Source organism: Capricornis sumatraensis, chromosome 4 (genome assembly GCF_032405125.1).
Source record: "Capricornis sumatraensis isolate serow.1 chromosome 4, serow.2, whole genome shotgun sequence".
NCBI classification, from domain to species: Eukaryota; Metazoa; Chordata; class Mammalia; order Artiodactyla; family Bovidae; genus Capricornis; species Capricornis sumatraensis.
In genome coordinates, this window is record NC_091072.1 from 64,197,369 (window position 1) to 64,225,189 (window position 27,821).

The 27,821-nt window shown below is 40.2% G+C and overlaps 1 protein-coding gene across 16 annotated transcripts in view; it reads right to left on the reverse strand.

Annotated features, from left to right (window-relative positions):
• The window catches only part of ATP2B1 (ATPase plasma membrane Ca2+ transporting 1), a 72,896-nt gene that overhangs the window by 4,461 nt on the left and 40,614 nt on the right, over nucleotides 1-27,821 (reverse strand). For 9 of the 16 annotated variants that reach the window (XM_068970018.1, XM_068970012.1, XM_068970019.1 and 6 more), the window contains 8 exons: nucleotides 26,811-26,990; nucleotides 26,076-26,163; nucleotides 25,602-25,708; nucleotides 11,947-12,138; nucleotides 11,496-11,709; nucleotides 10,853-11,064; nucleotides 9,338-9,445; nucleotides 7,264-7,446 (listed from right to left, as the gene is read on the reverse strand). In XM_068970018.1, coding sequence (XP_068826119.1) covers nucleotides 7,264-7,446; nucleotides 9,338-9,445; nucleotides 10,853-11,064; nucleotides 11,496-11,709; nucleotides 11,947-12,138; nucleotides 25,602-25,708; nucleotides 26,076-26,163; nucleotides 26,811-26,990 — 1,284 coding nt within the window. Of the gene's footprint in view, nucleotides 1-6,722; nucleotides 6,877-7,263; nucleotides 7,447-9,337; nucleotides 9,446-10,852; nucleotides 11,065-11,495; nucleotides 11,710-11,946; nucleotides 12,139-25,601; nucleotides 25,709-26,075; nucleotides 26,164-26,810; nucleotides 26,991-27,821 lie in introns of all 16 variants that reach the window. The other 7 variants (XM_068970020.1, XM_068970011.1, XM_068970016.1 and 4 more) reach the window with 5 other exon arrangements.

Sequence of the window (27,821 nt, forward strand, 5' to 3'; positions counted from 1 at the left end):
GCAAATTTCAAGTAGACGGTAGTATTGTTACCTACAGTCACCATGCTATACATCAGACTTCCGGAACTCATTCATCTTGCATAACTGAAACACTGTACCCCTTGAACAGCATCTTGCAATTGCCCCTCCCCCTGGTAATCCCCATTCTACTCTACTCATATGCATTTGACTCTTCCAGATCCCCACTTCTGAGACTTTAACCAAAGGAACTGAAATCAAGATTTTGGAGTGATTCCTGCACCCCCGTGTTCGCCGCTGCCAGTGGCCAGTATGCACAGAGAATCTGAACTGGAGGACCAGCCAGCCTATCTGGCGGGTGATGAGCTGCTTAACGTGACTCTAAAGTTGCTGCTTATTGGACTTGTTTCTGGTATTGCTAATGGAGCTAGAGAAGCAGTCGAGGTCTTTCTTTTGTTCTGACCAGTCTGGGTGGAGGAGAGCAGTGAAGAATCACGGGGAAAATGAATCAATTTTTGAAACATGTTAAATTTGTTAAACAACCAAAGTGAAAATATTCAGAGTTCAGAAGAAAGTTATGGGTGTAAGTTAGAGATCTGGGAGTTTAGCAAAGCTGCAGGACGGGTAGAGCGTAAAAAGTAATAAGCAGGTGAGGGCAGCAAGTGTATTTATACATACAATTACACACACCTGTGACAGCTGAAATCGGATTCCTTTCCACTGAAGTTTTTCAATTTTTCCCCCCATCTGACAAAATTTATTATGTTATCCTAGAACATCGAAGCTTGAAAGGATATTTGAGATAGTTTTTCAACCACTTTACAAATAATACAACTGAGCAACTGAAGACAGGTGGCTGCCTTGCCAGGTCACTCCAAATTAGCACCAGAAAGTTTTAAGAGCTAAGGTTTCTGGACTCCCAACTCCAGGTTCTTTCAAGTCAATAAGAGAAGAGAATATATGGACATTAACTTTATAACTAACTTTACTAGAATAAGGTACTTCCTAGGATTAAGGTCAGCACAGTACAAGGGAAGCTTAGAAATGCTCCAAAGCAATATACTTTTCAAAAAAACAGTTCTCATATTAGGCACACAAAATAACATCTAGATTAACTGGGGGTCCCTGAAACAAATTTGTTTTACTTCCTACTCATTAAATAAGAAAGCACCGGATCTAAGGCATGCCACTGAGCTAGTTATATTTGCTCTCATCTCTGTAACTTTTATAGGTAAAATTTTCACAGTACAATAGTAATTCTGAGTAATGAAAAAGCACAATTGCATGCATTATACTGTAGGTAGATACAAAATTATTTTAATACCACCAAGAAATCAGTTTAAGCAGAAACTGATTACCTATTTTTGACAATTCAACCCCTACTGTTTATATAATCCAGTCTTTAAATGCTATTCTTTTAATAGCAATTAAGACCTACTATGTACAACACTATTTAAGGAAAATTCAACAATTCCTATGTCAAGAAAAAATTTTTAAGAATAAATTATTGAGAGGAAAAAATCCAAGGCATGAGGCACATATGGCAAACAATACATTGAAATGATTATTATAATAATAAAGTAATTTTAGGAAACTGGAAGTGATGACTAAGGTAAGCACTACATTAAATCTAGCAAAGTAAGACCATATACCATGCTAAACCATCCATTTTCTTAAATATAATCCTAACTTTCGATAGGAGAAAAGAATATCACTGCCCAAAACATGGTACACAGGAGACAGTTCTATTTTACCTTCTACAACAGACTTTTCCCAAACTTTGTCATCATACTTTTACTACGTGCACTATAAATTAAAGAATTTCAATGGTAAAGTAAAAGATACTTTGCAACAGGAAAGAAAATTCTAGGTTGCTTTTCCAAGTTGTGTCTTTGTACATCAAATTTTCTCAAAGTGAGACCTGTGTAATACCTAATGTCTTAATTATCTGGAATAGGGATTGGGAAATATTTTCTGTCAAGTGCCAGATAGTACCTACTGCATAGCACAGAGGACTATATTCAGTATCTCGTAATAATCTATAATGGAAAAGAATTTGAAAAAGAGTGGATATATATGTATAACAATCACTCTGCTGTACCCTTGAAACTAATACAACATTGTAAATTAACTATGCTCCAACTTAAAAAAGAGGATTAAAAAAAGAGTCAAAGAAGTTTGACATAGATATTCCTAAGATTATTCTCTACTAGGGCAGGAACCCAGTGATAAAATTAAACCTTCCATTAAATGAATTAACACCATTACCCTGGCTACCTGTGCCCAGCAACTCAGAGGTTTCATACAGAGTTGTGCATCAGAAAAGAAGTCTGCAGCAGGTGTGGGTGTGTAAGACTTAAAACAGAGCTTGTGATTGATTTGATATTTAATATAAAGCCTGGGACACAATTATACAGAGAAATACAGTTAATATGATACCACACCTAGTGAAAAAAGTCAACTGTTAAAAATTTTGCTGAAAATAAAAATCAACAGAATTTATACCACCTAGTAGATAAAACTTGTCAAAAGAAGTTTAACTTAAAGCTAATCAAGAGGAAACAGTCAAATTCAGAATGTAGGACACTTTATGAAACAATCTGCCTGGATTTTTAAAAAAGAAAATCAATGTTATGAAAAATAAAGGTAGAGAAAATGGATCCAGGTTAAAGGAGAGAAGAGTCATAACATACACTACTGAATGTCCTTTCTTGGACCCAGGATCAAAAAAGCTGTAACATATGACATTCTGGGGGCAACTGAAGAAATCTAAATATGGACTGTGTATTAGATAAAATGGTTTATATTAATACTATAAAGATAAAGCAGACATCATAAAACATTAAGTAAGTAAGTGAAGCCGCTCAGTCGTGTCCGACTCTTTGCATGGACTGTAGCCTACCAGGCTTCTAAAAATACTGGAGTGGGTTACCATTTCCTTCTCCAGGGGATCTTCCCAACCCAGGGATCAAACCCGGGTCTCCCGCATTGGAGGCAGACGCTTTAACCTCTGAGCCACCAGGGAAGATATCATAAAACATTAATAAGTGGTAAATCCAGGCAAAGGGATTTTATATGGATTAACCTTTCAACTTGTCTATCAGTTTGCAATTTTTCAGTTTTGAGGGGAGGGAATATATCAGGATTAAGTCTCAGTTTGGCTCCTTCTGTGGATATAAATAGAAGCTTACTTTCCATTCCAGCCTCATCAACTCCTTCATTTCATTACTCTTTTAGTTTTAAACTACATCAGCTGGGATCTGCTTTCCTCAACCAACAAATTTTATCAAGGGGTCAGCTTGAGAGTAATTTCCTTAGGTAATTTTCCCTGACTTCTCAGGGAGGGGTGAAGACTCTGTTATAACACTGTTTCATCACCATGTCGAAATTCCTATCTTCTCATCTGCTTCTGTCCCTAGACGACAAAGTCGGGAGGTTCCAGGGCATGTGGCAGGCCTTGCAGTGTTTATGAAATACAACAGAGTGAACACTAAGGGCAGGAGGTGAAGGCAGGAGTGGTGACATGCCCTCGAAAGCCAGGAATCACGTGGACTCCAGATGAGGGAGGGATGCAAGTGACGTCAGCCATCCCAGGCCCAAGGCCGGGCATAAGGCTGCCCATTCCATGTCATACAGGCAGGTGGCACCACGGTAACTTGTACGAGGAAGATTGCTATCTGTCCATGGATACAAATGGAACATCCTAAAGATATAACATATCTAAAGTTACAGGGTCAGTTTGTCTTTTCAGCACCTGGGTGCTCTTTGTTCATGCTGCCTCTGCTTATTAGCTATGGACACGTCATTTAAACTCTAAGTCAGCACTCAGACCTGTAAAATGGGGATAGTTCCTATTCTGCCTGCTGTGCAACACTGTCAAAAATAGCAAATGAAAATTACTTAAACAAACAGTGAACAGGTAGACTCTTAAGTGAACAGTCTTTCTTTTTCTTTAAACAGCATTGTTTTCTCCTTGAATTTATCCTCTCCCCAGTTTCCCAATGGATGTGAGCTTGAGCCAACTCTGGAAGATGGTGAAGGACAAGGAAGCCTGGTGTGCTGCAGTCTGTAGGGTTGCAAAGAGTTGGACACAAGTGAGCGACTGAACAACAATGTTTCCCAAGATTTCTCTTTAGTCTCTCACTGGCTAAAGATCAAATGGAAAAGATAAGTCACTGCCCAAATCAGGTATCACAACTGAGTTGGAGGGTACGGATGAGGGGTGGGTGCGTTTATATCTTTAATGCTTCCAATATACTGAGAATCCACCATGGAATCAATAAGCTAATTCAGAGTAAGGATGATAAAGGTTGTAAGACTTCTGGAGAGTTTACTAAAATGCAACAATCTGTTATATTTCTTTATACTAATAACTACGTGAAAGGGAAATTAAGAAAACAAATCTCATTTACAATTGCATTAAAAATAATAAAGTATCTAGGAATAAATTTAACCAAGGAAGTGAAAGACCTGTATACTGAAAACTACAAGACAGTAATAAAAGAAACTGAAGATGACACAAATAAATGCAAAGATATTCCATATTCATAGGCTGGAAGGATTAATAGTGTTAAAATGTGCATGCTACCCAAAGCAATACAGATTCAATGTAATCCCTAGCAAAATTCCAATGGCATTTTTCACAGAAATAGAACAAACAAGCCTAAAATTTGTATGGAATCACAAAAGACCCTGAATAGCCAAGCAATCTTGAGAAATAAAAACAAAGCCAGAGGCATCACACTCCCTGATTTCAACTGCATTACAAAGATGTAGTAATTAAAACAGTATGATATTGGCATGAGTTTGTATAAAAATGGACATACAGATCAATGGACAAGAACAGAGACCCCAGAAATAAACCTATGCACAGGCGATCAATTAATTCACAACAAAGGAATCAAGAATATACAATGGGGAAAGTCAATCACTTCAATAGATGGTGTTAGGAAAGTGGGACAACCACATGCAAAAGAATGAAACTGGACCACTATCTTACATCACACACAAAAATGAACTCAGAATTATAACGACTTTAACATGAGATATGATACCATAAAGCTCCTAGAAAAAACACAGATGCTAAGCTTGACATAGGTTTTGATGACGATTTTTTGAATCTGACACCAAAAGCATAAAAGGAAAAATAAACAAGTGGGATTACATCAAACTGAAAAGTTTCTACATATCATGAAAACCATGACCAAAATGAAAAGGCAATATTTTGTTCTCATAAAATGTGAGAAAAAATTTGCAAATCTATGTATATAATATGGGGTAAATATTCAAAAAAAAAATATATATATTTACAAATCTATACAAATCAATAACAAAACCCCCAAATAGTCCAAGTAAAATATGGTCAAAAGATCTGAACAGCCATTTTCCCAGAAAATATATACAAATGGCCAAGTGGTACATGAAAAGATGCTCAATATTGCTAATCACAGAAATGCAAGTCAAAATCACAACGACGTATTACTTCACATCTATTAGGATGAAATGGAAACAAGGTTAAGCATTCACTGATGAATGAGTGGATAAACAAAGTATGGTGGACACACACATGAACAGTATTTAACCATAAAAAAGAAGGAATTCTGGACATTTACAAAAACACAGGTGAACCCTGAGAGTATTATTATCCTTAATGAAATAAAACAGACAGAGAAAGACACATACCATATGATTTCTCTTGCATGTATATGTGACATATAAACCGCCCCCCCCAAACCAAGCTCACAGATATTAAAAAAGCAAATGGTTGCTGTAAGAGGTGGGAGGTAGGCAGCAGTGGGAAAGCTGAGTAAACTTTAAAAAAAAAAAATTGAATAAAAAAAAATCTTCATGCATTTTCCCTACTTCTTTGGAAAACTCAATAGAATATCTTATCTAGGAAGCAATTTTAAATTGATTGTATAAATTAAAAAAAAACCTCACATAAATACCAAAGAACTTAGAAGCTTCTATAGGGTTTCCACCTCAAAACAAAACAAGATAAATACAAAATTCACAGCAAGCACACAAAGTCCAGGCTAAGGAGGCAAGTGAGTGAAGTGAAATCACTCAGTCATGTCCGACTCCTTGCGACCCCATGGATTGTAGCCTACCACGCTCCTCTGTCTACGGGATTTTCCAGGCAAGAGTACTGGAGTGGGTTGCCATTTCCTTCTCCAGAGGATCTTCCCGACCCAGGGATCAAATCCGGGTCTCCTGCATTGGAGGCAGACGCTTTACTGTCTGAGCCACCAGGGAAGTCTAAGGCGGCAAATACCTGGTTATATGCTCAGAACATTTCTTCAGGGTACCAACTTACTTTCTAAACTGATCAAGATACAAGTCAAGGCACTAAGTTCATTTTCAGCTTTAAAAACACAATTTCTTGGTTCTGTTAGATCAGTTTCAAATCACATGCTTTTGGGAATCATGCAGAATGGAATATGTTTAAAGGCATATACTCAAAAATTTATAGTAGTTTCACAAATTCTAAGCTACAGTTTTATTCCCCATATTAACTATCAGAGTTAGCGTAGAGACAAAGATTTCATGTCTGATCTTTGGTTTCAATTGTTCCACCTGTTATCTAGCCCTCTAAGAAATAAAACGACAACAACGACAACACTTTGAGGTCTCAATCCACTTTACGAAAAGAAAGCTTTATGAAAAGCCTGAACAATGAATTTAAACATTAAGGAGAAAATGAGAAACGTTAGGTGTGTGAAGTAGGAAATGTTAATTTCATGCACTTAGGAACACACACTCACACCCCACAGTAGTAGAAGCAGTAGAAGAGGAAAACACTACATGTGTAGGGGTAGAAATATTTGTTACATCATGATGCTGGCTGGCGATGGAGGGTTGCCGCCTTAGTGCCCCCTGAATGGAACTTCCACTCTGGAAAGCATTCACTACATCCATCTGCAAGGAATCAGAGATTGTGACAGCTTGCTCAGCAAGAGAGAGAGAGAACAAGAGAAAGGACCATTCCATCTATCAACATATAAAAAGTAAAGAAAAAGGCACTTTTTACAGAGCAGATAAATAGGCAAGAGGAGCATTTGGAGATGAAGGGGGTGGAAAAAAAGCTAGGAGAAAAGGAGCTCAGGGGCATACGGACACATTCTTTCGTGGTCAGTTAAAACTTGCACTCATTCCAGGCACCAGTACTATTTTTCAAAGAGTAAGTTCTGTGGGTTGGGGAGGCTAGAAAGGAAGCGAAGGAGCACATTCAAACCTCCTCCCCAGCTCCAGAGGCCCCTGGCTCCCGCTCCCATCGTCTCTCCTACCTCTCCACCAGGCCCATACCTGCGTCTGGATTCTGTTCAGACCTCTAAACCACAAGATCTGGCCACGCCGCAACTCCCGCTCAGCGTGATCAATCTCTTCCACATCCTCCGCTAACTCCTCCTCGGGTATTTCCTCCTTTTGTGTGCCATGACCAGCTTCTTTGAGGAATTTTAAACGGCTAGTTGGAATTGTTGAAATAAGCTACAACACAGGGGAGAGAACTTAGAGACAAACCATATCAAGATACAATGAAACTGATCAACTTCAATACAGAAAAGGAATGAAAAGCTGCACTCAAGAGCCAACTATCTTTACCAATGAAGCAATGAAACCTTGTCCATCATAGGCCTTCGTTCTCAGAACAAAAAATTCTTCTGTTAGCTACACAAAAGATTTAAGTTTGAAGGGCAAAAAGTTTCCCTGAATGAAAATAATCTGATTACATTTGCAAATTTTATTTAAGACATTCGAGACCATGAATCATTCAACCATGCTTTGATATATATATATATACTTAAACTCATATTTATTTCAAATAAAATGAAAATCGATCTTATAGGATGCAAAAGAAGTTTACATTTCATTAGCGCTTTAAGAATTCAATGAGGAAAAAACACACTAAAGTTCAGAAAACCTTCGAGGCTGCACTGAAAATAGATTTTATTCAATGTATTTATTTTCATAAAGTAAAACTATTTAAAATTGGATTAACACTGATTGAGAATGATACCAAACAGGAACAAATGCCCCAGAAGACATAAAAGAGAGAACAATACCAATATGCATTAACTTGTAAGTGTTAACAGCCATTTCTTAAGGAAGTTAGGAGAAACAGGCATGCAGTGAGTATCAGAACTGCTCCGAGAACTTCTAGTTCAACCACCTCATTTTAGAGACGAAACAGGTTCAGAGACACAGAAAGTGACTTGTTCATGGAGGGACTAAGACCCTAGGTTTCCTGACTTAACAAATCAGTGCTTTCTACCATGGCACCTAAAAATCAATGGACAATGTCAACCAAAGACAGTTGCTAATGCCTATTAGGCATGTACACGATATTGAATTTCCTCTTCTTGAAAATAGCCAGGTGAGGGGAGAGATTGGGGGGGTTGGCTTTGCCTGTGAGGGAACATTATAAAGTAATTAGAACAGTTAAAAGAAAAATGTGGACCTAGTACAGATCCTACTTAAAAGAAGATCTCTGTTAGAAAAGGTCTTTACAATGAGTAAGAAGAGAAAGCTCAGAGCCTAGAAGCAAAAGAAAAAGATAAAAAGCACATAAAGATTGAGTTAAGGTTAAGCACATTCTGAATGTTTAGTCTGACTTGCAAAATAACCATAAATTAGTTCACATCAATTACACACTGTAACATGTGCTAACTTGAATTTATGAAAATGTTAGTAGATTCTCTATCAGTTTTCTAGTCATGGTAATAGACTTAAAATGAACATACACACTGTTATCACTTATCTCTGAAGAAACAGTGACATACATCTGCAAGTCAGCTACCCATAGTGAAGATGAAGGACATCTCATTTTTGAGGCAGTGTATTTTATATGTACACTGTTAAAGTCATTCAATCCAAATCATTTAAAATGTCATTTTGTGGCCTATTTTTCCAGACACCAGGAGTTTTACGGAAACACTTGTCATATCAACTGAAACCCAAGATTTTTTTAATGCTACATTTCAATGAAATTATATAACAGAATGATAAAATGGCTAAAGCATATTTTTATTAAAATATTAATTCTGAAAATGCAAGGTAGGTCATAGAGCAAAAGATACAGATATTAGCATTCTGACCAGTTATAAATGTATCATTTTAGTAACAGTTGTAAAACTTGTTCTAAAATACAAGTTAAAAGACTATGTAAGAAATTAGTGTTTTATTGCATAGGCATAATCATAATTAATACCAAGTGACATACTAGAATAAATATTAAAAAGAATCTCTGAATGTCCTTTCTTGACCCAGAATGAAAACTACTTAGAATCAAGTTATAGAATTGATTAAAGAATATACACACTAGAAATTAAAAAAAAAAAATCACTTTAGGTTTGAACAAAAAGTGATGAGATTTTTTTACCTGGCCCCAGAGTAACGTTCCCATTCCTAGGAATATTGACCATAGCCACTGTTCTATTGAAAGTTCTGAACAACTGAAAGGTTTTCCACCAAACTGCACAATTATTATCTGGAGGAATAATCAAGAATAAATTTATTTAGTGAAGTTGCTGACTTACACTCTGACCCATGCTCCTTATATCTCACTATGGACTTGTAATGAACAAACAAAATAGCTGATCCAGACATGCTTTGAGTAGCACAAAGGCACTGAAGAATGACCTTACTTCCATCAGTTGTCCTGGGCATATCAATCTAGGCCAGCAACTAAGTGTTATCAGACTTGCTTGGTAGAGAGACAAGAAGTTATGTTTTTGCTATCCCCATATATTAAAAACATAAAATAAACCTAACTTTGACAGTAAAGAGGAACTAACATTTTAGTGTATCAAGAATAATGATTTCTTTTAAATAAAATACTTTCAGAAACTATACAACAACTAAGCAAGCAACAGTTCCTCTCAAGTTGACAGAAAAACTGAAAGCTAAAACAGAAATGGTTTGCAGAGAAATAATTGAGAGTTTGGGTTTCAGAATCCAGTGCCCAAGGCATAGAATGAATAAACGCTTCAAAATTCTTAGACCTTCATTTTGAAACTAGCACCGTCACTGTCTGATTCTATTGAAAAGCTCACTTTTTAAATCTTACTGTTTACTGACCTCCTGATGTGATCATGCACCATTCACCCACCTGCTTTGATTCCAGATTCTGCTATTAACAGTCGTTTGCATAGAAGAGTACCACAGAATTCAAGGTGGTATAAAACATAGGTATAATACATAATTACGTAAAATTTACCACACGTAAAGTGATGCTTAGTTTGCTCTTATTATGGTCTTTATAAAAATGGCAAAATTCGGTCCTTTCTATTCCTTCTCAACCTCACTGTTCATACCCCATCCTCCACTTCTCTTCTGCCTTGTTTTGACAATATTACAAAACATAAAACTGGCATATAACCAACTCAGGATGCAGTCATTTAGAATCATGTGGATTTTAAAATACTTGTTTCAAAACCTATTTTTACTTAATAATGAACTCAACTGTAGAAATACAACTGCTATTAATTGCTAGAAGCAATTAAGGGATCACTCTAGGTAGACTAAGAAGTGGTTAGCTGTTAAGACTGGCCTTAAATAAGATCAACAGTATAACAGTTTTCATAAAAGCAATGTAGAATAGATAATCAGAAACAGAGTGAGCGTGAGCAAACACTGCCGTGAGCAGTGTCGCAGCCGCAGAACCAGTAGTGCCACTGAAGGGGTCCTAGTTTAATATGCTCATTCATAGGCAGAACTTCAGGATGGGGCAGATTTTCACTTGAGTGGTGATATTTAAAATTCTTCTTTGATGTCATCAAGGCAATTCACAGAAGGCCCACACATTGAGGTCAAGTATTTTCTGGAATAAGCCACCTGCTTACCTAAGATCTTCACACAGTAATCATATTTGAAACGCTCTTTTACAATTACCCACCTGTACCACAAAAGTGCCTAAAACAATTGTGCAGAAGATGGCATTATTAAAGATTCCTTCAAACACATTTCTTTCACCGTGAATTTTCCGTGCATTTATTTCGTTGAAAAGTTGCATCAGTACAAAGGTGTTAAAAACAATAGTATAATGTTCCGATGGAGGAGCATGCAAAGGAGCATTTCTTCCACTATCAATATCAAAAAACTTTTCTCCTGAAAGAATGGAAAATTATTGCTTTGTAATTATCATACAAAATAACTGAACATTTTAAGGAAGCATGCAATAAAACCTAGCCAGATCTTTCTTTGATCTCTAACAGCAGCACAGAAAGAGTTGTGAGGGACCTGGGATCCTCCAGTACCACTCTCTTATCTTAGATGGAAGGGGACTGAAGCCCCCCTGAACTATGGTGACATGTTCAAGATCACATCTAAGTTAGTGGCAGGGCCAAGGATAAGAAATCAGGACCCTTTACTTCCCACTACTATCACACTGCCTCTCAAAATGTACTAAGCATCCACTGACAGAAGAAATTAAAGATAAATGGGGAGCCAGAAAGAAAAATAACATACATTCTTGAAAAATCTGCAATATGAGCTCAGGACCAAAACAACTGAAGCTTTACTGGGCACTGAATTCTTACCGGCAAACAAGAGTGTAAAGACTACGACAAGCTGATAGAATGCATGACCCAAAATATTCTTCATCATTGTGCGTGAGATGAGAGGCTTATTTCTACCATAAGGTTTCCGAAGCAAGAGAGATTCAGTGGGGGGTTCGGTCGCCAGAGCCAGGGAAGCAAGTGTATCCATGATGAGGTTTACCCATAGCATCTGCACAGCTTTAAGTGGCGAGTCCTAGAAAAGACAGGTTTCTTAACAGACACTCACAGCTTTCCAGGGATTCAGCAATTCTCAGGAAGCCATTTCTATTTAAAAACTTAAAGTACAGGAGTTAAAAATTACATTTCTGTATTAATTAACCTAAAATGCTAAGCTTGAACTTATTTAAATACTTAAATATTTGAAAAAGGCAGGTTATATACATTTGTGCTCTAAAATAAGCAAGTTTTAATAAACAAATTGTCAACCTACTTGAGTAATACAGGCGCCCGTGAAAGCAACAATCACTGCTACTACATTAACGGTAAGCTGGAACTGAAGGAATTTTGAGATGCTGTCATAGACATTTCGTCCCCACATAACTGCTTTAACAATGCTTGTAAAATTGTCATCCGTGAGAATAATATCAGATGCTTCTTTAGCTACATCAGTTCCAGCGATACCCTATTAAAGAAAATTTCTGAGAATTAGACTGAATGTTTAAAATACAACTTTTAAATATTTGAAAGGATAATATGTATTTTACAAACAAAAATTTACTATTATACTTAATAATTATTGACTTACATTTACTGTAAAAGTCTAAGACACTATCTCCCAGAAAGACATTCATCTCAGTAGAAATTGAAAATAATAAATGAGACATTTACAATAAAGTTCAACTTCGGTTTAAAAAAAAGAGAGAAATGGACACAAGTACTACCCCAAGTTCCTTCCAAAAGTCACATAAAAGATTTTTTTAAATTAAAAAATAAAAACTCTCAATGGCTAAAAGTTAGTGGGAAAAGAGATACATCATAAGAGGTTGGAAAGCAGATAACTAAATAGTTAAGAAACTCAACAGACCCAGAAAGTTGAGCCCTAAACCAACAGTAGGGAGAGCAGAGTAGCCGCTTTTTTTGCACCCCAGGACTCTTCTAAGTAAGGCTCAGGACTTACAGCATTGGATGAAGAGGTGAAGGCGTGAATAAAAACAGGAGAAATTCTTACGTTTACTGAAGACACTGAGGAAGTACTTAGAAGGTCTAAACTAAAATAACAGAGTCTCTCAACAGGGGAATGGGATAGATGAGTAAGTTGTGGATTAATAAAAATGAGTGAACTACAGCTCTATGCAACTACACAGATGAATCTCACCACAATGATGCATAAAGGAAGATGGACTCAAAAATAACATGTAACAGATAATCATAATTACAAAGTATAAAAACAGACAAAGGGAATCTTCAGAATACTGGTTATCTCTGTGGAGAGACACAGCAGTAATTAGAAGAGAGTGTGGGTGAGGAATATGGGAATACAGAACATGTATTTCTTGCCTTGCACGGAACAGGTCTGTTGATTTGGGGTAATCCATTCAGTGCGTACTTATGACAGAGAAACTTCTCTGTATGTGTTACATTTTAATAACAAAATTAAAAGAAAAGGCAACTGGAGCCCCAGAAGCCCTCCCCAAGCCCACACAACTGGGCACTTTGCTACTCTCTGGCCTGGCAGGAGACCGCCTGCTAACTGACCAAAGAGGGCCCAACAGCGAACTTCAGACTCAAGGGTGCCATGTGCTGCCAAGTACAGTACTCTTCTTCTTCTACTTGTTTCCCAGAAATCAAGATTGCCCTGTAGGCAGCAGATTTGAAAACTCTTTCCTGAAAATCTGACCATCCTAGGAGATAAGACCGACAGATACCAAAAATTCACGGCACCCTAAGAAAGTGAAATGGCCAAGCCAGATCACTTTACTGGGAAGCTTCTGGTTGATACGTCGTACATACAGGCCTCAAGCTTTCCAGCTTTTCAGCTTCCTACTGGTAAAAATATGCAGAAACAACCAACCATCACTTTGACATGTGATGAAAGCACTAACCTGAAAGACACAGATTAAATTAAAGGGAGACAGAGACACAGACTCTACAGAGGGACACAAGCTGATTAAAACAAAAAAAAATCGGGGTATCCCAGGTGGTGTTAGTGGTAAAGAACTCACGTAGGAGACATTAAAATTTAAAAAAAAAATCAAATCCTTAGAATGACAAAAGGCACAGCAATGAAACAAGAACTCAGAGATCCAAAAACAACTCTTGGAAATTAAATATATGATAACAGATATGAAAATACAACAGAAGCTGAGGAAATACTCCTGTACTCCTGCAAGATGATAAAAGTATGGCAGAGAGGAGGAAAAAAAAAAAGACAAAATAAGGCAAGCCCACAAGGTTAAAAAACCAGGGGGACAAATCCACAAAGAATAAACAGTGGAGAAGAAATAAGACGAGTATAAGAAAATGTCGCAAAATTGAAGACAATGAGTTTTCATAGAAAAAAGTTGCCCTGAGACAAAACATCATGACGTTTCAGAGGACTGAGAACAAAGGAAAGACTTACATACCACCAAAATGGAAAGAAAAGCAAAAGGAGGTTCAAAATTCAAAATGATACGCAGTAACAATGAAGGTACAAGCCCAAAATTCTGAGCAAAAGTAATTTTCGATCTAGATTTTTATACCAAGCAGGACTAAGTATCAAGGAGAAGTCTTTGAAGAAAGAGAGACTTCACTCATAAAAGTTATGAAAAATTTAACTTTCACGAATCCTTTTTCTCAGCAATCTATTGGAGATGGCATTACTACATGAGAGGGTAAACCAAAAAAGATGATGACATCACACAACTTCATAAATCAACAAGAAAATTACATCAAATCTAAGAAGTTCAAATGCAACATAATAGAGGGGTAAGGAGACAGCTGTGCAGCAGGCTGAGCAAACAGTTCAGATGAAAGCCATGTCAAAAGATCTGCGAGAGGTAGGAGTAAGAAGGCAGAACGGTAAAACTGCCTGACATCTCTGACATAATGAAAGGAGAAGATGCTGATGAATTAGTGTTAAGAACATTAAAAAAAAAAAAACTAAGAAACTAAACAGATAAAGATTAAAAGGTGAATTGAAAAAGAAAATGTATAGTGAGTGCAAAAAGTCACACAAGGAAGTAACAGGAATTATCAGCGACCACATGGCTCAGCTTTCCATTCACTATAACCAGTCACACTAAGGATGGTATACTGACAGATCTCTAACTCTGATGGAAGAAGGCAGGATAGAAAGTGTGCATGAAAGCTTATAGATGTCTCTGTGTGCGCCTATCAAAGTGCTAAATCCTTACCTCCCTAAATGAAAAGTCATCAACAGATGCTTTTTATTAAACAAATTAAAAAAATCCTTGTTATTGTGCCATTTAGATACATGGAGGCAAACAACTAAGGAAAAGAAACAGCGAAAATAGTTGGTTTTCTTTAGTCAGAAAATGAGCTGTTAAGAAATGATATGTGGTAGGGGATATAGTTTATCAAGTCTTATACAACTGTCTGACTTTTTAAAAGCTATGTAATATTGTTTTGATAAACACAAAAACAAAGTCCAAATCAAGCTTTTCTTAAAATAGTTCATGAAGGAGCAATCTTAATTTAAAATTTTGGTTTCTAGCCCCTAATTTGAATATTTTACTTTTAATGTGCGACATGCTTAACACATCCAAACCCAACACATTTCCCTGCCTCTAATGGTTCTCCATCTTTAGCAAATGCAAATCTCACAGTCCCCAGCTCAAAATCTTTTGAAATTTGAAAAGCAACTTTAAGATGTTAATTGGTGTCCAAATAAAAACTAGTTCCATTGTGAAACAAGCCTGGGAAACTTTATATCAAAAAGAGTTTAAAATAGCTTTTTTATGAGCTTCTTAAAGCTGTATGCTGGGGCTTTCCAGGTGGCTCAGTGTTAAAGAACCCGCCTGCCAATGTAGGAGACCTGGGTTCAATCCCTAGGTTGGGAAGATTCCCTGGACAGGGTTGCCAATATCAAGAATACTGGCAACCCACTCCAGTATTCTTGCCTGGAGAGTCCCATGGACAGAGGAGCCTGGCAGGCTACAGTCCAAAGGGCTGCGAAGAGTCAGACCTCAGAAGTTTGCTTGGGAACTGCTGATCTACAGGATAAAAGACAAATTGCTCAGCTTCATAGTCAAGGCCCTTCTGATCCTCACATCTAGTACCCACCAACACCACACCCTCTTCTAGTGAAGTCAGGCTACTTGTAATTCTTGGCAGTCTCTTGGCAGTACTTTTCTCCCTCCCTCGGCTCAAATGGCACCTCTTTCAGAAAACCTTTCTTAGCCTCTAGAGGCAGAGTCTAGGACTTCTTCCTGGAGGCACTCTCAGTGCTGTGTTTAGCCCTTCACTGTTGCCACTGTGCGTCACTGACGTACTCCCTTATGTGCTGAACCTTTAGGAGGCAGCAACTACTCACCTCTGGACCAGATACTGGGAACAGCTTCTTAATGTTTGGAGAAGAAACAAATGTTTATTAACCCAAAGTTTGAAAGCATTTTAAATTAAGATATTTTAACTACCTTAGGGAAGATTTTATTACCACAGATGCATACCTGCTTTCAGAAATATTAATACATCATGGCGTTAGGCAGTTAGAATAGAAAACAGGAGTCCAAAATGGCAGTGACTAAAAGACAAGGAAGGGAAAAGTGAAAACAGAACAGAGGAAAGTCAAAGGAAGGTCCGAGGACCAGAGTGAGGACTTCAGGTGGAACAAACAGCCCTCCTGGCTGAGCCCAATTTGCACAGGGCAGGCCCGGGGGGAAGAAAACACACAAAAAGAGGAGCCAAAGGGCGCGCTTTCGCTGCCCCCCAGCCCCGCGCACCGGGGCGCTCTTCTCTTCACGTCTTTGGCTCAACATGCCCTCACACCTCGAAGACGGATTTTCCTGCTATTATCTAAATAAAATAGAGCTGTAACCATGACTTGTCTAAGAGCTATAACATGGTCCGTTCGAGACCTGAGAGCTATAACACGGTCTAAGACCCAGGAGCTGTGACATGCCGAGGGGGCTTTAATGTTCGTCACTCCAAATCTTTGTTGTGATGAGACAGAACTGAGGAGCATACACTCGCCTGACATCGATGGTGCCGTGACTCAGATTTAACCTGGCTGAAACAACCGGGGCGCTGGCTGCAAGGATAAGCCAAGCACAGCAGGAGCCCAACTCAGTGAAAGCTCCCGCAGAAGCAGAACACGAAGAAAACCCAGAGCAAGGGAACTGACAAAAAGAGGCCCATCGTGCTGGAAACCAGGACAGCGAAAAACGAACCCAGCAGAAAGGTCACGCGTCTCAGTCTCAGATTCCAGAAGACCTCCAGTTAAGGTAGGAGGTCCTTGCGCCTATGGCTGGAGGGACATGCCTACCAAAATCTTAATTCCTTTACAATCTCTCATTTCTTGTTTCCTTGAACCCCCGTGAACAGGCGGGAGGCAGTAGGTACAACTGAGGGACTCTGGAGAGGCTACTCCTAGGCACGTCCCAAAGGTGCTATCTGCTGGGCCCCAGTAGCTGTTACCCAAGCCGGTGCGGGTTCTTCTGTCCTTTCTCTTCTCTGTACCAAGGATCAGGCCAATGAAAGCTGTGAGCACAGGTCAGGAATTTAGCAGGCTTTCTGGCAGGCTACGAAGGGGATCCCTTGGCATGTTTTTCCCACTGCTTTTTCCTCCTGTCCTTCAGCTCTCTCTCTCCCAGGACTCAAGCCCGGCCAAAACCCATGAAGCTCAGGCTCGGTCTCATTGCAAAAATTCATAGAGACAAAGTGGTAAGTAAGAGGTAGATTTGTTAGGATTCAGAGAAGCCATTCTTCAGGGTGTGGGCCATTGCCAACGACAAGGGCTGGGGCCATGGAATGCAGCCTGGCTAGGTTTTGGGGCGGGGTGAACTCATATGCTAACGAGTGGGAGGATCATCCCAATCATTGGGGAGCCACCCACCCCTCCCTCTTTTGACACTGCCTTAGAGCTGTCCTGCCATCTCTGGGTGTGTCTTTTGGTTTACAGATTGAGGATTAAGGTTTACTTGAATTTAACTTCATGGGAAATAGATGGGGAAACAGTGGAAATAGTGTCAGACTTTATTTTTCTGGGCTCCAAAATCACTGCAGATGGTGACCGCAGCCATGAAATTAAAAGACGCTTACTCCTTGGAAGGAAAGTTATGACCAACCTAGACAGCACATTCAAAAGCAGACATTACTTTGCCAACAAAGGTCCATCTAGTCAAGGCTATGGTTTTTCCAGTGGTCATGTATGGATGTGAGAGTTGGGACTGTGAAGAAAGCTGAGTGCCGAAGAATTGATGCTTTTGAACTGTGGTGTTGGAGAAGACTCTTGAGAGTCCCTTGGACTGCAAGGAGATCCAACTAGTCCATCCTAAAGGAGATTGGTCCTGGGTGTTCTTTGGAAGGACTGATGCTAAAGCTCAGTTAAACTCCAGGACTTTGGCCACCTCATGAGAAGAGTTGACTCATTGGAAAAGACTCTGATGCTGGGAGGGATTGGGGGCAGGAGGAGAAGGGGACAACAGAGGATGAGATGGCTGGATGGCATCACCAACTCGATGGACCTGAGTTTGAGTGAACTCCGGGAGTTGGTGATGGACAAGGAGGCCTGGTGTGCTGGAATTCATAAGGTGGCAAAGAGTCAGACACGACTGAGCAACTGAACTGAACTGAATTTAACTTGTCATGTTGGACCCAACTGATTTTAATTGGTTTACATTATGCCCTTGTGCTATGTTATTCTTTCAAAGATTGTGCTCTGCCCCATTCCCTCCTGTTTCACGCTCCTTTCCTCAGCCCCATCCAGGCCCACAATGTTGCCTCTACAATCTTCCGGAGGGACAACCAGAAAATAGCTGGCCTTGGGAGGGAAATACTATATAATATCCAACCTCTTAATCCTACTCAGCACTGGTCACGCTGGAGGTCTTGGGGACACCCAACTCCAGTCCGGGGGTCCCAGGAGGTCAACCTGCCTTGACCTGCCTAGGGATTTGGTCCTCGAAAGGTTGTCACGCCTCAACCTGCTCAGGGATCCGCCAGTCCCAGGGAACCCAGGAGGTCGTCACACCTCGATCTGCTCAGGGACCCAATTCTTGGGAGGCCGTCAAGCCTCAACCTGCCCGGGGATTAGATCTCCAGGAGGCTGTCATGCCTCAGCCTGCCTGGGGATCACACCTTGACCTGGGAACGCCTGGCTCTCAGGTTGCAACAGTACTGGGTAGGATAAGCTTCAGAAAGACTCACCCCTAAGGAAGTCCACCCATGGAAGTTGAAGGAGGCCTATTAGTTTTTTCTCTTCCTTTCCCTCCCTGTCATGACTGTTTTTCAGATGGGAAATAACCAATCCACTTCCCAGCAGACACCCTTGAGATGCATCCTTGATAACTAGAAGCTGTTCGATCTTCTAACTCTGAGGAGGAGTTGCTTAAAATTTTTTGTGCCACTGTGTGACCACAGTATCCACTGGGGGATGAGGAACACTGGCCTGAGGATGGGACTTTTAAATTACAATACCATCCTGCAATTAGAATTATTCTGCAAAAAACAAGGGAAATGCACAGAGATCCTCTATGTCCAAATTTTCTTCCAATTAAGAGATATGAAGGAACTCTGTCTTAAGTATGGGATTGTTGTACGCCGTAAAAGTGAGCCTACTAGGCAAATGGTGTTAGGCACAGGCAACCAAGAGGAGGAATCCCCCCCCACCCCCGCCCCCATAAAGGCTCACCTCCCACAGCTCACAAGTTGTCTGGTGCTCCTTCCTTGTATCCAAATGTGCCCCCATATCCAGGAGCACCCCCTCCACAAAAGCCACCTCAAGTATGTCCCTTAGTTGAAACTGGAGAATTCGGACCAACCCGGGTCCATAAGCCCTTCTCCCTCTTAGAACTAAGACAGATCAAATAAGACCTGGGAAGCTATACAGATGACCCAGGCAAATATCTAGATACATTCCAACATATTACCTTGGCCTTTGACTTGACGTGGAAGGACATCATGGTCATATTTAGTTAAACTTTATCTGACCCTGAGCATCCTAGGGTCTTAAAGGAAGCCTGAAGGCATGCAACAGGGCTTCACAAGTCAAGCGATAAATACCCAGTAGAGGAAACTGCAGTCCCCTCTACCGACCTAATTGGAATTATAATGACCCTGAGCACATCTGGGAAAGGGATCATTTTCTAATCTGTGTGAAGGCAGGATCAGTTATGCCCACGTCTCAGCAATAACTCAGGAGCCCAACGAGAACCTCATTGCCTTTCTGGAGAGGCTAAAAGAGGCCCTCCAAAAGTTTACCAATCTGGACTCAGACTCTTACGAGGGGCAGGTGATTTTAAAGGACAAATTCCCGTCCCAGTGTGCATCAGACATCAGAATTAAGTTACAACAGCTGCAGCAGCAGCAGGACCCTGCTGCCTCTTTAGATGAGATGGTCCAGACAGACACCAATACCCTTTACAACAGAGAACAGGAGAGGGAGGCCAAGCCCAGGAAAGGGAGAAAAGGAAAGAGACAAGGAATGCCCAGATGCTGGCCACCCTCCAGAGAAGCCCTATGGCACACCCCGAGTCCTTCAAGGACAAGGCACGAGGGAAATGCCTATTCTGTAGACAGGCGGGGCATTGGGCCAGAGTGTCCGAACCGTGACAAGTCTCCTAGAACGGCTTGCCACAAATGCCATCAACTAGGACATTGGGCAGCACTCTGCCCTCAGGACCCAAGAGCCTCAAGGTCAAGCGCCAAGCCTTCCCTCACGATGGTTCAAGAGGACTGAAGTGGCCCGCTCCAGCCAGCCCGCCTGTCACAGACAACCATCATGGGGCTGGAGCCAAGGGTGCAACTGGATGTGGCAGGTAGGTCCGAGAATTTCTTGGTTGACACAGGGGCTACCTACTCTGTCTTGATCTCCTACTCCGGAGCCTTCTCCTCCCAAACCTGTACCATTCTGGGTGCTACAGGAAAAGCAATTACTAAAAGATTCACCGGAGCACTTCTTTGTTGCTGAGATGGGCAAATATTTTCCCACCAGTTTCTGGTGGTCCCTGAGTGTCCTACTCCCTTATTGGGAAGAGATATACTCATTAAACTGGGGACCATCCTTGTGATGGGAAGCTTTTCAGCTCCTAGAGCTCTACAGCTTCTGGTTACTACTGAAGAACCCATAGAGAGGGACCAAAAACTAGGGGAAGACAAAATTAACTCCCAGGTGTGGGACCAGGGGGATTCCTGGATGAGCCCACTAAGCTGAACCGGTCATTGTCCTCTGGGACCCCACTTGGTTTCCTAGCCGGAAACAATATTCCCTCTCAGAAGAGAGGCTCGGGAGGGACTACAGACTTTAATAAACAAATTCCTTACTTGTGGGCTATTGGTCCCCATCAATTTGCCATGTAACACCCCAATCCTCTCACCAAAGAAAAAGGACGGAACCTGGCGAACGGTTCAAGATCTCCGGATCATAAATGAAGCTGTGGTCCCCCTCCATCCCTCAGTACCCAATCCCTACGTAATCTTGGGAGAAATCCCACCCAGTGCCAAGTGGTTTACAGTCTTGGATCTCAAAGATGCCTTTTCTTGCATACCACTGGCTAAAGAATCCCAATATCTTTCTGCCTTTGAGTGGGAGGCCCCAGGAGGAAACCACCAATAGACGACTTGGACAGTATTACCTCAGGGGTTCAGAGATAGCCCCCACCTGTTTGGACAGGCCCTCAGCTGGGATCTCCTAGATCTGGACCTAGGACCTAACAGGAAAATATTACAATATGTAGATGACCTACTAGTCTGCTCTCCAGATGAGAAAAGTGCCCAACAACATGCAATTCAGGTTCTAATTTTGGCAGAAAGGAGATATAAAGTCTTCTGTGCTAAGGCACAGATGGTAGAGACAAAAGTCACTTACCTGGGAGTTCAGATTACACATGGGTCCAGGAGGCTGTCCTCTGATCGGGTACAAGGAATCCTCCAGTTGCCTTTCAGTTGCCCACAACTTGAAAAAACTGTGAGCTTTTCTGGGGCTAACTGGGTATTGTAGAATCTGGATACCCAACTATGGTCTAATTGCCCAGCCCTTATACGAAAGCTTAAAGGGACAAGATGACTCAATCCCACTGATGTGGGGAACTCCTCAAAAGAAGGCAGAGGCTACACTAAAACAGGCCTTAACTCAGGCACCTGCCTTGAGGTTGCCAGACCCAGAAAAAGCATTCCAAATTTATGTCCATGAAAGAGAGGGAATAGCCTTGGGAGTGTTAACTTGAAGGCTGGGATCTGAGCCCCAGGCTGTAGTTTACTTATCCAAGAGGCTTGATCCAACTGCCCGAGGCTGGCCCCCCGCCTTTGAAATCTTGCAGCTATTGCAATCATGATAGAAGATGCTTTAAAACTCTTCTTTGGGGGCAAACAATTTTTACCAGCCACCAAGTAAAACAACTCCTAAATGGGAAAAGCCATTTATGGATGTCTGATCAAATAATCCTCAGATATCAAGTAATGCTGATGGAAAATCCAGACCTCACTATATCCCCATGTGAGGGTCTTAACCCAGCCACTCTCCTGCCTACCCCTGAGGGCTCTCTCCCCTTTCACTCTTGTCTAGAAACCCTGGACCACTGGACAAAACCCCGAGAAGGATTGTCAGAAGATCCTGTGACCAATCCTGAGGTTATCTGGTACACTGATGGAAGCAGCTTTGTCTTGGATGGAATAAGAAGAGCCGGGTATGCAGTAGTCTCCAGTTTTGAGACCATCGAGGCTAAGCCTCTGCCACCAGGTCAACAAGCAACAGCGTGCAGTGCCAGTTCAACAAAGATATAAAACTACGGCCAACCATGGAAAATGTCACTCACCCTTAGATGGACCCCGCTATAAGGACTCTGAGGCTTGAGACTAGCAAGTGGGAGAGGCCCAACGCCCCTTGCCGTCCCCGTTCAGCAGGAAGCCGCCAGAGAGACCTTGACGCCCCTATTCCCAAAGAAATGGGGCTCTTGTCTCTTGAGGGGTGAATGTTAGGTAGTTAGAATAGAAAACAGGAGTCCAAAACGGTGGTGGCTCAAAGACAAGGAAGGGAAAGGCCCGCGAAAATAGAACAAAGGGAGGTCAAAGGAAGGTCCGAGGCCCGCAGTGAGGACTTCAGGTGGAACAGACAGCGCTCCTGGCTGAGCCCAATTTGCACAGGGCAGGCCCGGGGTGGGGGAAGAAAACACATAAAAACAGGAGCCAAAGGGCGCGCACTCTCTCTCTTCCCCACGCGCTGGGGCGCTCTTCTCTTCACATCTTTGGCTTGACATGCCCTCACGCCTCGAAGATGGATTTTCCTGCTCTTATCTAAATGAAATAGAGCTGTCACACTGAGCTGTCTAAGAGCTATAACACTGATTTGTCTAGAGCTATAACACGGTCCGTTGAAGACCTGAGAGCTATAACAGTCTGTCTAAGACCCAAGAGCTGCGACACGCTGAGGGGGCTTTAATGTCCGTCACCCCAAATCTTTGTTGTGATGAGACAGAACCGAGGAGCATACAGTCGCCTGACAATGGCATTCAGGCTTTGACGACAGAAATATCTGTAGATGTGTGGTTAACTGAATTTTGGTAAGAACGTGTGGATGCTAAGTTGCTTCAGTTGTGTCCGACTCTTTGTGACCCCATGGACTGTAGCCCATCAGGCTCCTCTGTCCAAGGGATTTTTCCAGGCAAGAATACTGGAGTGGGCTGCCATGCCCTCCTCCAGGGGATGGTCTCAACCCAGGGATTGAACCCACTGTCTCCTGCATTGGCAGGTGGGTTCTTTACCACTAGTGCCACCTGGGAAGGCCCTCGGTAAGAATAATGCAATATAATTTTTAAAATAATGTAATCATATTTTAAACACAGCATGGAGACTTGCCATCTAAAGGAATTCTAAAAGGAGTGGCTAAGTAGGGGAAAATGCCAGGTCTCTTTGCAAGCTAATAATGTACTCACATTAGAGCCCCTTTATTTTATTGTTGTAAATTTTAATGTTGAATTTGCCAAATACACATAGATACAGACACAGAGAAAGAGAGAGAGAAAAAGGGAGAAAGAGAGGAAAAAAGGAGAAGAGAAGAGACTGTTTTAAAATACTATTTGTCTGAAACATAAGAAAGGTTTAGAAAGATCTAATCAATAGCAATTTTTTGTGGGTCTCTAATAAAATCCTGAGATAAATAATTTTGTCTTTCAGTTTTAAAATATGAAATTGAAGAAGTGAACAAATACACAAATTAAATTCAAGCTTGAGCAAGAATGCTTTCAAGTCACTTGAAAGTGCTTTTCAAGTGGCTTCCAAGCCACTAAGTACTTTCTCTTTCTCCATACAAAAAAAAAAAAATCTAAAATAAATTTAGACTTTTTTTTGACATGCTACCTTTAAAAAAACAGGTGGTAAAATGGGCTTAAAACTTTCATGTCTTAAAAATCAAATAAGACTAGCAGCTGTATTGTGCTTTTGTTTGAAATACTATATTTACCTGCCTTTATTTAAAGCCCTTAGCATCTGCCTTAAGCACTGAAGTCTCAGGAAGAGAGTTTTTTGTTTTTGAATTTTAAAATGCACTGTACATAAATACATTCCTGGTCAGCTGTCCAGATGAGAGCAGAAGTAAGGATCCTGCTAAATGCTCAAGAGCAATGATTCTGTGTTTCCAAAGTTAACCTGTTTTGCTTACAGCCAAAGCAACGGCCCTGAAATATTCCTTATCCTCTCAGCTACTTTTCTCCACTCTTCAGAGGTTCCCACCAATGTCCTGCTTACCATAATGAGTCTGGGACAAGGCAGAGTGGGAAACTCTGGGTTCACAGCTACTAGTTGAGGGTACTTTACCCATATCATTTCCTTCTTCCATCTCCCTAACTTCTGCTGAAAGGCAGCCACCATCGTGATGGTTCTGCTGAACCTCTATTTTAGCAGTGAAACATCAGAGAGACAAATTATGCAAACAAACACGGGTACACATAAATATTCTCTTTTCTGAAACACCTGGGCCTGACTGTATTTCAGAATTCAAAGCCTGATCATACTCTAAAAGCACACACCTTCTATCACAAATTCTCCCAGACAGGGTTAGCATCCCATAACACACATTAATATTTCTATTTCCACAATGACTATGAATGTTCATATTAAGTATGATAAATAACACCCTCACATCATCCAGAATATTTTTTTGCAATAAATGAGTGTGCTGCAAATTTAGGGGAAAAAATTCAGTTTTGTATTTTTGTATTTGAGAATTGTGATTTTGGACTTGTATATTCTAAAAGTTAAATAAATCAAATTAAAATTAAATTAAATATTTAAATTTTCTATGTCATGGTAGGTACAAAGATTCATCCCAACACTGAAACATTAGGATTGGATTCAAAGATTCAACAGTCTAATTTTAATCATTTAACATTTATGTAGCATGCGTATTTCATGATATCTATTTTATAGTAAACACTTCATCAGTACTATGGCTACAGTATAAAGAAAATAATGAAAGGCTAAAATTTCCTTGCCCTTTTTAAATAATCAAATATAAATTGAGAACTTGGGTGGCGTGAAGCAGATTGTTTTCAATCAAACAAGATTAGATTATATATTAAATGATTATTCTGAAAAGTTACTTAAGACATTTTCAGTTGAGTGCAAGATTTCTAATTTTATTCTTAAATACGCATAACTAATTTAACGCATAACTATTTATATGCATAAATAATTTAACAGGACCACTATAAGGTTTAGATGAGATACAGACACTTATGTACTTTACAGAGTACAATGTAAATGTATGATCGTATTGTAACTGTTCAAAAGAAGTCTTCTTCCAGCATCAAAAAAAGTTATTATATAAACTAATTAGACTTATAAACCAATTTCAGCTTACATGTTGTCCCTCAAGAGTAGAGGGACGGTGTTTAAAATCAACAGCAATTTAGTAACAAAGAAACCAAACAAACAGAAAATTCAGCCAGTAAATTATGTCTAACTGAATATTTGAATTAGGTGAGTGCCTACCATTGCAAATCCAACATCAGCTTTCTTTAACGCTGGGCCATCATTTGTACCATCACCAGTGACAGCTACCACCTGGCGTTGTTCAGAAACAGTGCTGTCAATTATACCTGGAATAAAAGTTTTTGTGCTGTAAAAACGATTTGTTTAATTTAATAGTGATTCTGTAGGATATACCTTGGCTGGCCAGTTATATAGACTCAAAGTTCAAAATAAATAATTAAGCATAGAGAAATGGAAACTGCTGAGATGCTGGGCAAGGAACAACTCCAGAAACTGTGGTATTAGCTATTATATCCTGTTTTACTCACTGAGAATAAACACAATCCACCTAAGGTATCAACAGGAAATGTATTTAGATTTTATTGGCAAAGATGACATCCATGAGTCAATTTAATATTCAGTATCTGTTACTATTTTAGGAAACAATGCATTTCTGTATCAAAAAGTTGTGGGAAAATTGCAAAACCTACTCACCTTTAACCAGTGTATGTTTGTCAGTAGGAGATGATCTTGCAAGCACTCGAAGCTTTGGCCAAATCTTGTCTATCCGCTCTTGCTCAATCTATAAATTTTCGTCAAAGTTAAAACATGCCCAAGCCTAGTTTTCTAATTCCAAATTAGCTATCTAGCATTTGTATCAGTGGTTCTCAAAAGATGGTTACCAGACCAGCAGTATCAGCAACTCCTGGGAACTTGTTAGAAATGGAAATTGCTGAGCAAGATCCAAGGCCTAGCTGATAAAGATACTGTGAAGTGGGGCCTAGTAATCCATGTACTACACAAAGCTCTCCAGGTCACTCTGATCAGACTCAAGTTTGAGAACAATGTTATACATATTATTACAAGATCAGATTTTAACCATCTCCCCACTGCCTATGAACATAAGAACTCCTTAGCATAAGTAGTGCAAAGTCTGGGGCTTCCTAAAATATGTTCCATAGCAACCTGTCCAAAATCATCTCCCCTTACTGGCTTACACATACTGTGTTTCTTGGGCCTGGACTGAAAAAAAGAACCGCTCACTCCCTTCAAGGCAAACTTCTTTATCACTTGTTCCCTCTATTTCCTAAAATGTTTTGCTTCTTGAGGTGAGGGCTGCACCTTTCCAGGTGTGATGCCTAACACACAGTGCATATTCAAAGTGTATCTGTTGAATGAAATTCCTAATATACTAAAAATATAGCAGCTTAAAAAGCAAAACACCCTTACCTCTCCTTTTTCATTTCGTATTCTCCTGTTGAAATCTTTACCTTCTAGGCAAAGAAAATCTTCCCCAGGATGTAAAATACCACATTTGGTGGCAATAGCCCGAGCAGTATTAATATTATCACCAGTGACCATCCGCACAGTAATTCCAGCCCTCTGACATTTCTTTATTGCATCTGGCACCTGGTTAATGTGGAAAAAATTCATATCATGAAAGAAAATTAGAGTATTTCCAGGATGGGGAAAAAAAATCCCACTGAACAAATATAGTTTGCCTCACAGTCCCACAAATGACAACCTTCATTTCATCTCAAGATATTAAATATTTCTTGCAGTATTCCCAATAACCTCTTCTTTCTTTTTCCACTGCCACAGTCCTAGTTTAGGTTTCACTTTCAGTTATCATTTGACTTAACTTGCCTGCATTATTCATTTGCCAAAGGCCTTCCCCAGAGCCTTTCCCCTGGTAACCAACAGGCAATTCTTTCCTGGTTGGCTTTCTACCTTTAGGGTTCTACTGCTCAGACATTAGCATATACTGTTGGTGTTCTTGGGGTAAAGAGAGACTCACTTTCCACCCAACTCTTTATTTTTTAAGGGTCATCTCTCCTGTTCTAGAACCTCCAACCACCATCTACGTGCTAATTACTACATGTTTTTCCCAGCTCACTGTGAGAGTTGGATTCTTAGTTATACCAGAAAAGCAGACATCAGAATGTGGGTGTCCAAAAGGAAAACTATGCTTTCTATCTAAAAGAAACCTAACGATGATCTGACCTCCTCCATCTCCCTTACCTCCTACATCCTTAAGGGCGAAAGAATCCTGCAAATTGGATCGCAAACCTTCCCTGCAATTCCTGTCACCATGCTTGTTGCCCAAGCTATTGCAAAAGCTTTTTTTTTTTAATTGGCATCCCTGTGTTTATGTTTGTTTCCCCTTTAAAACATCTGGTATATCTGACAATAGAGTTCTTTTTCTAATACACTTTCTTAAAAATACATGATTACTTAACT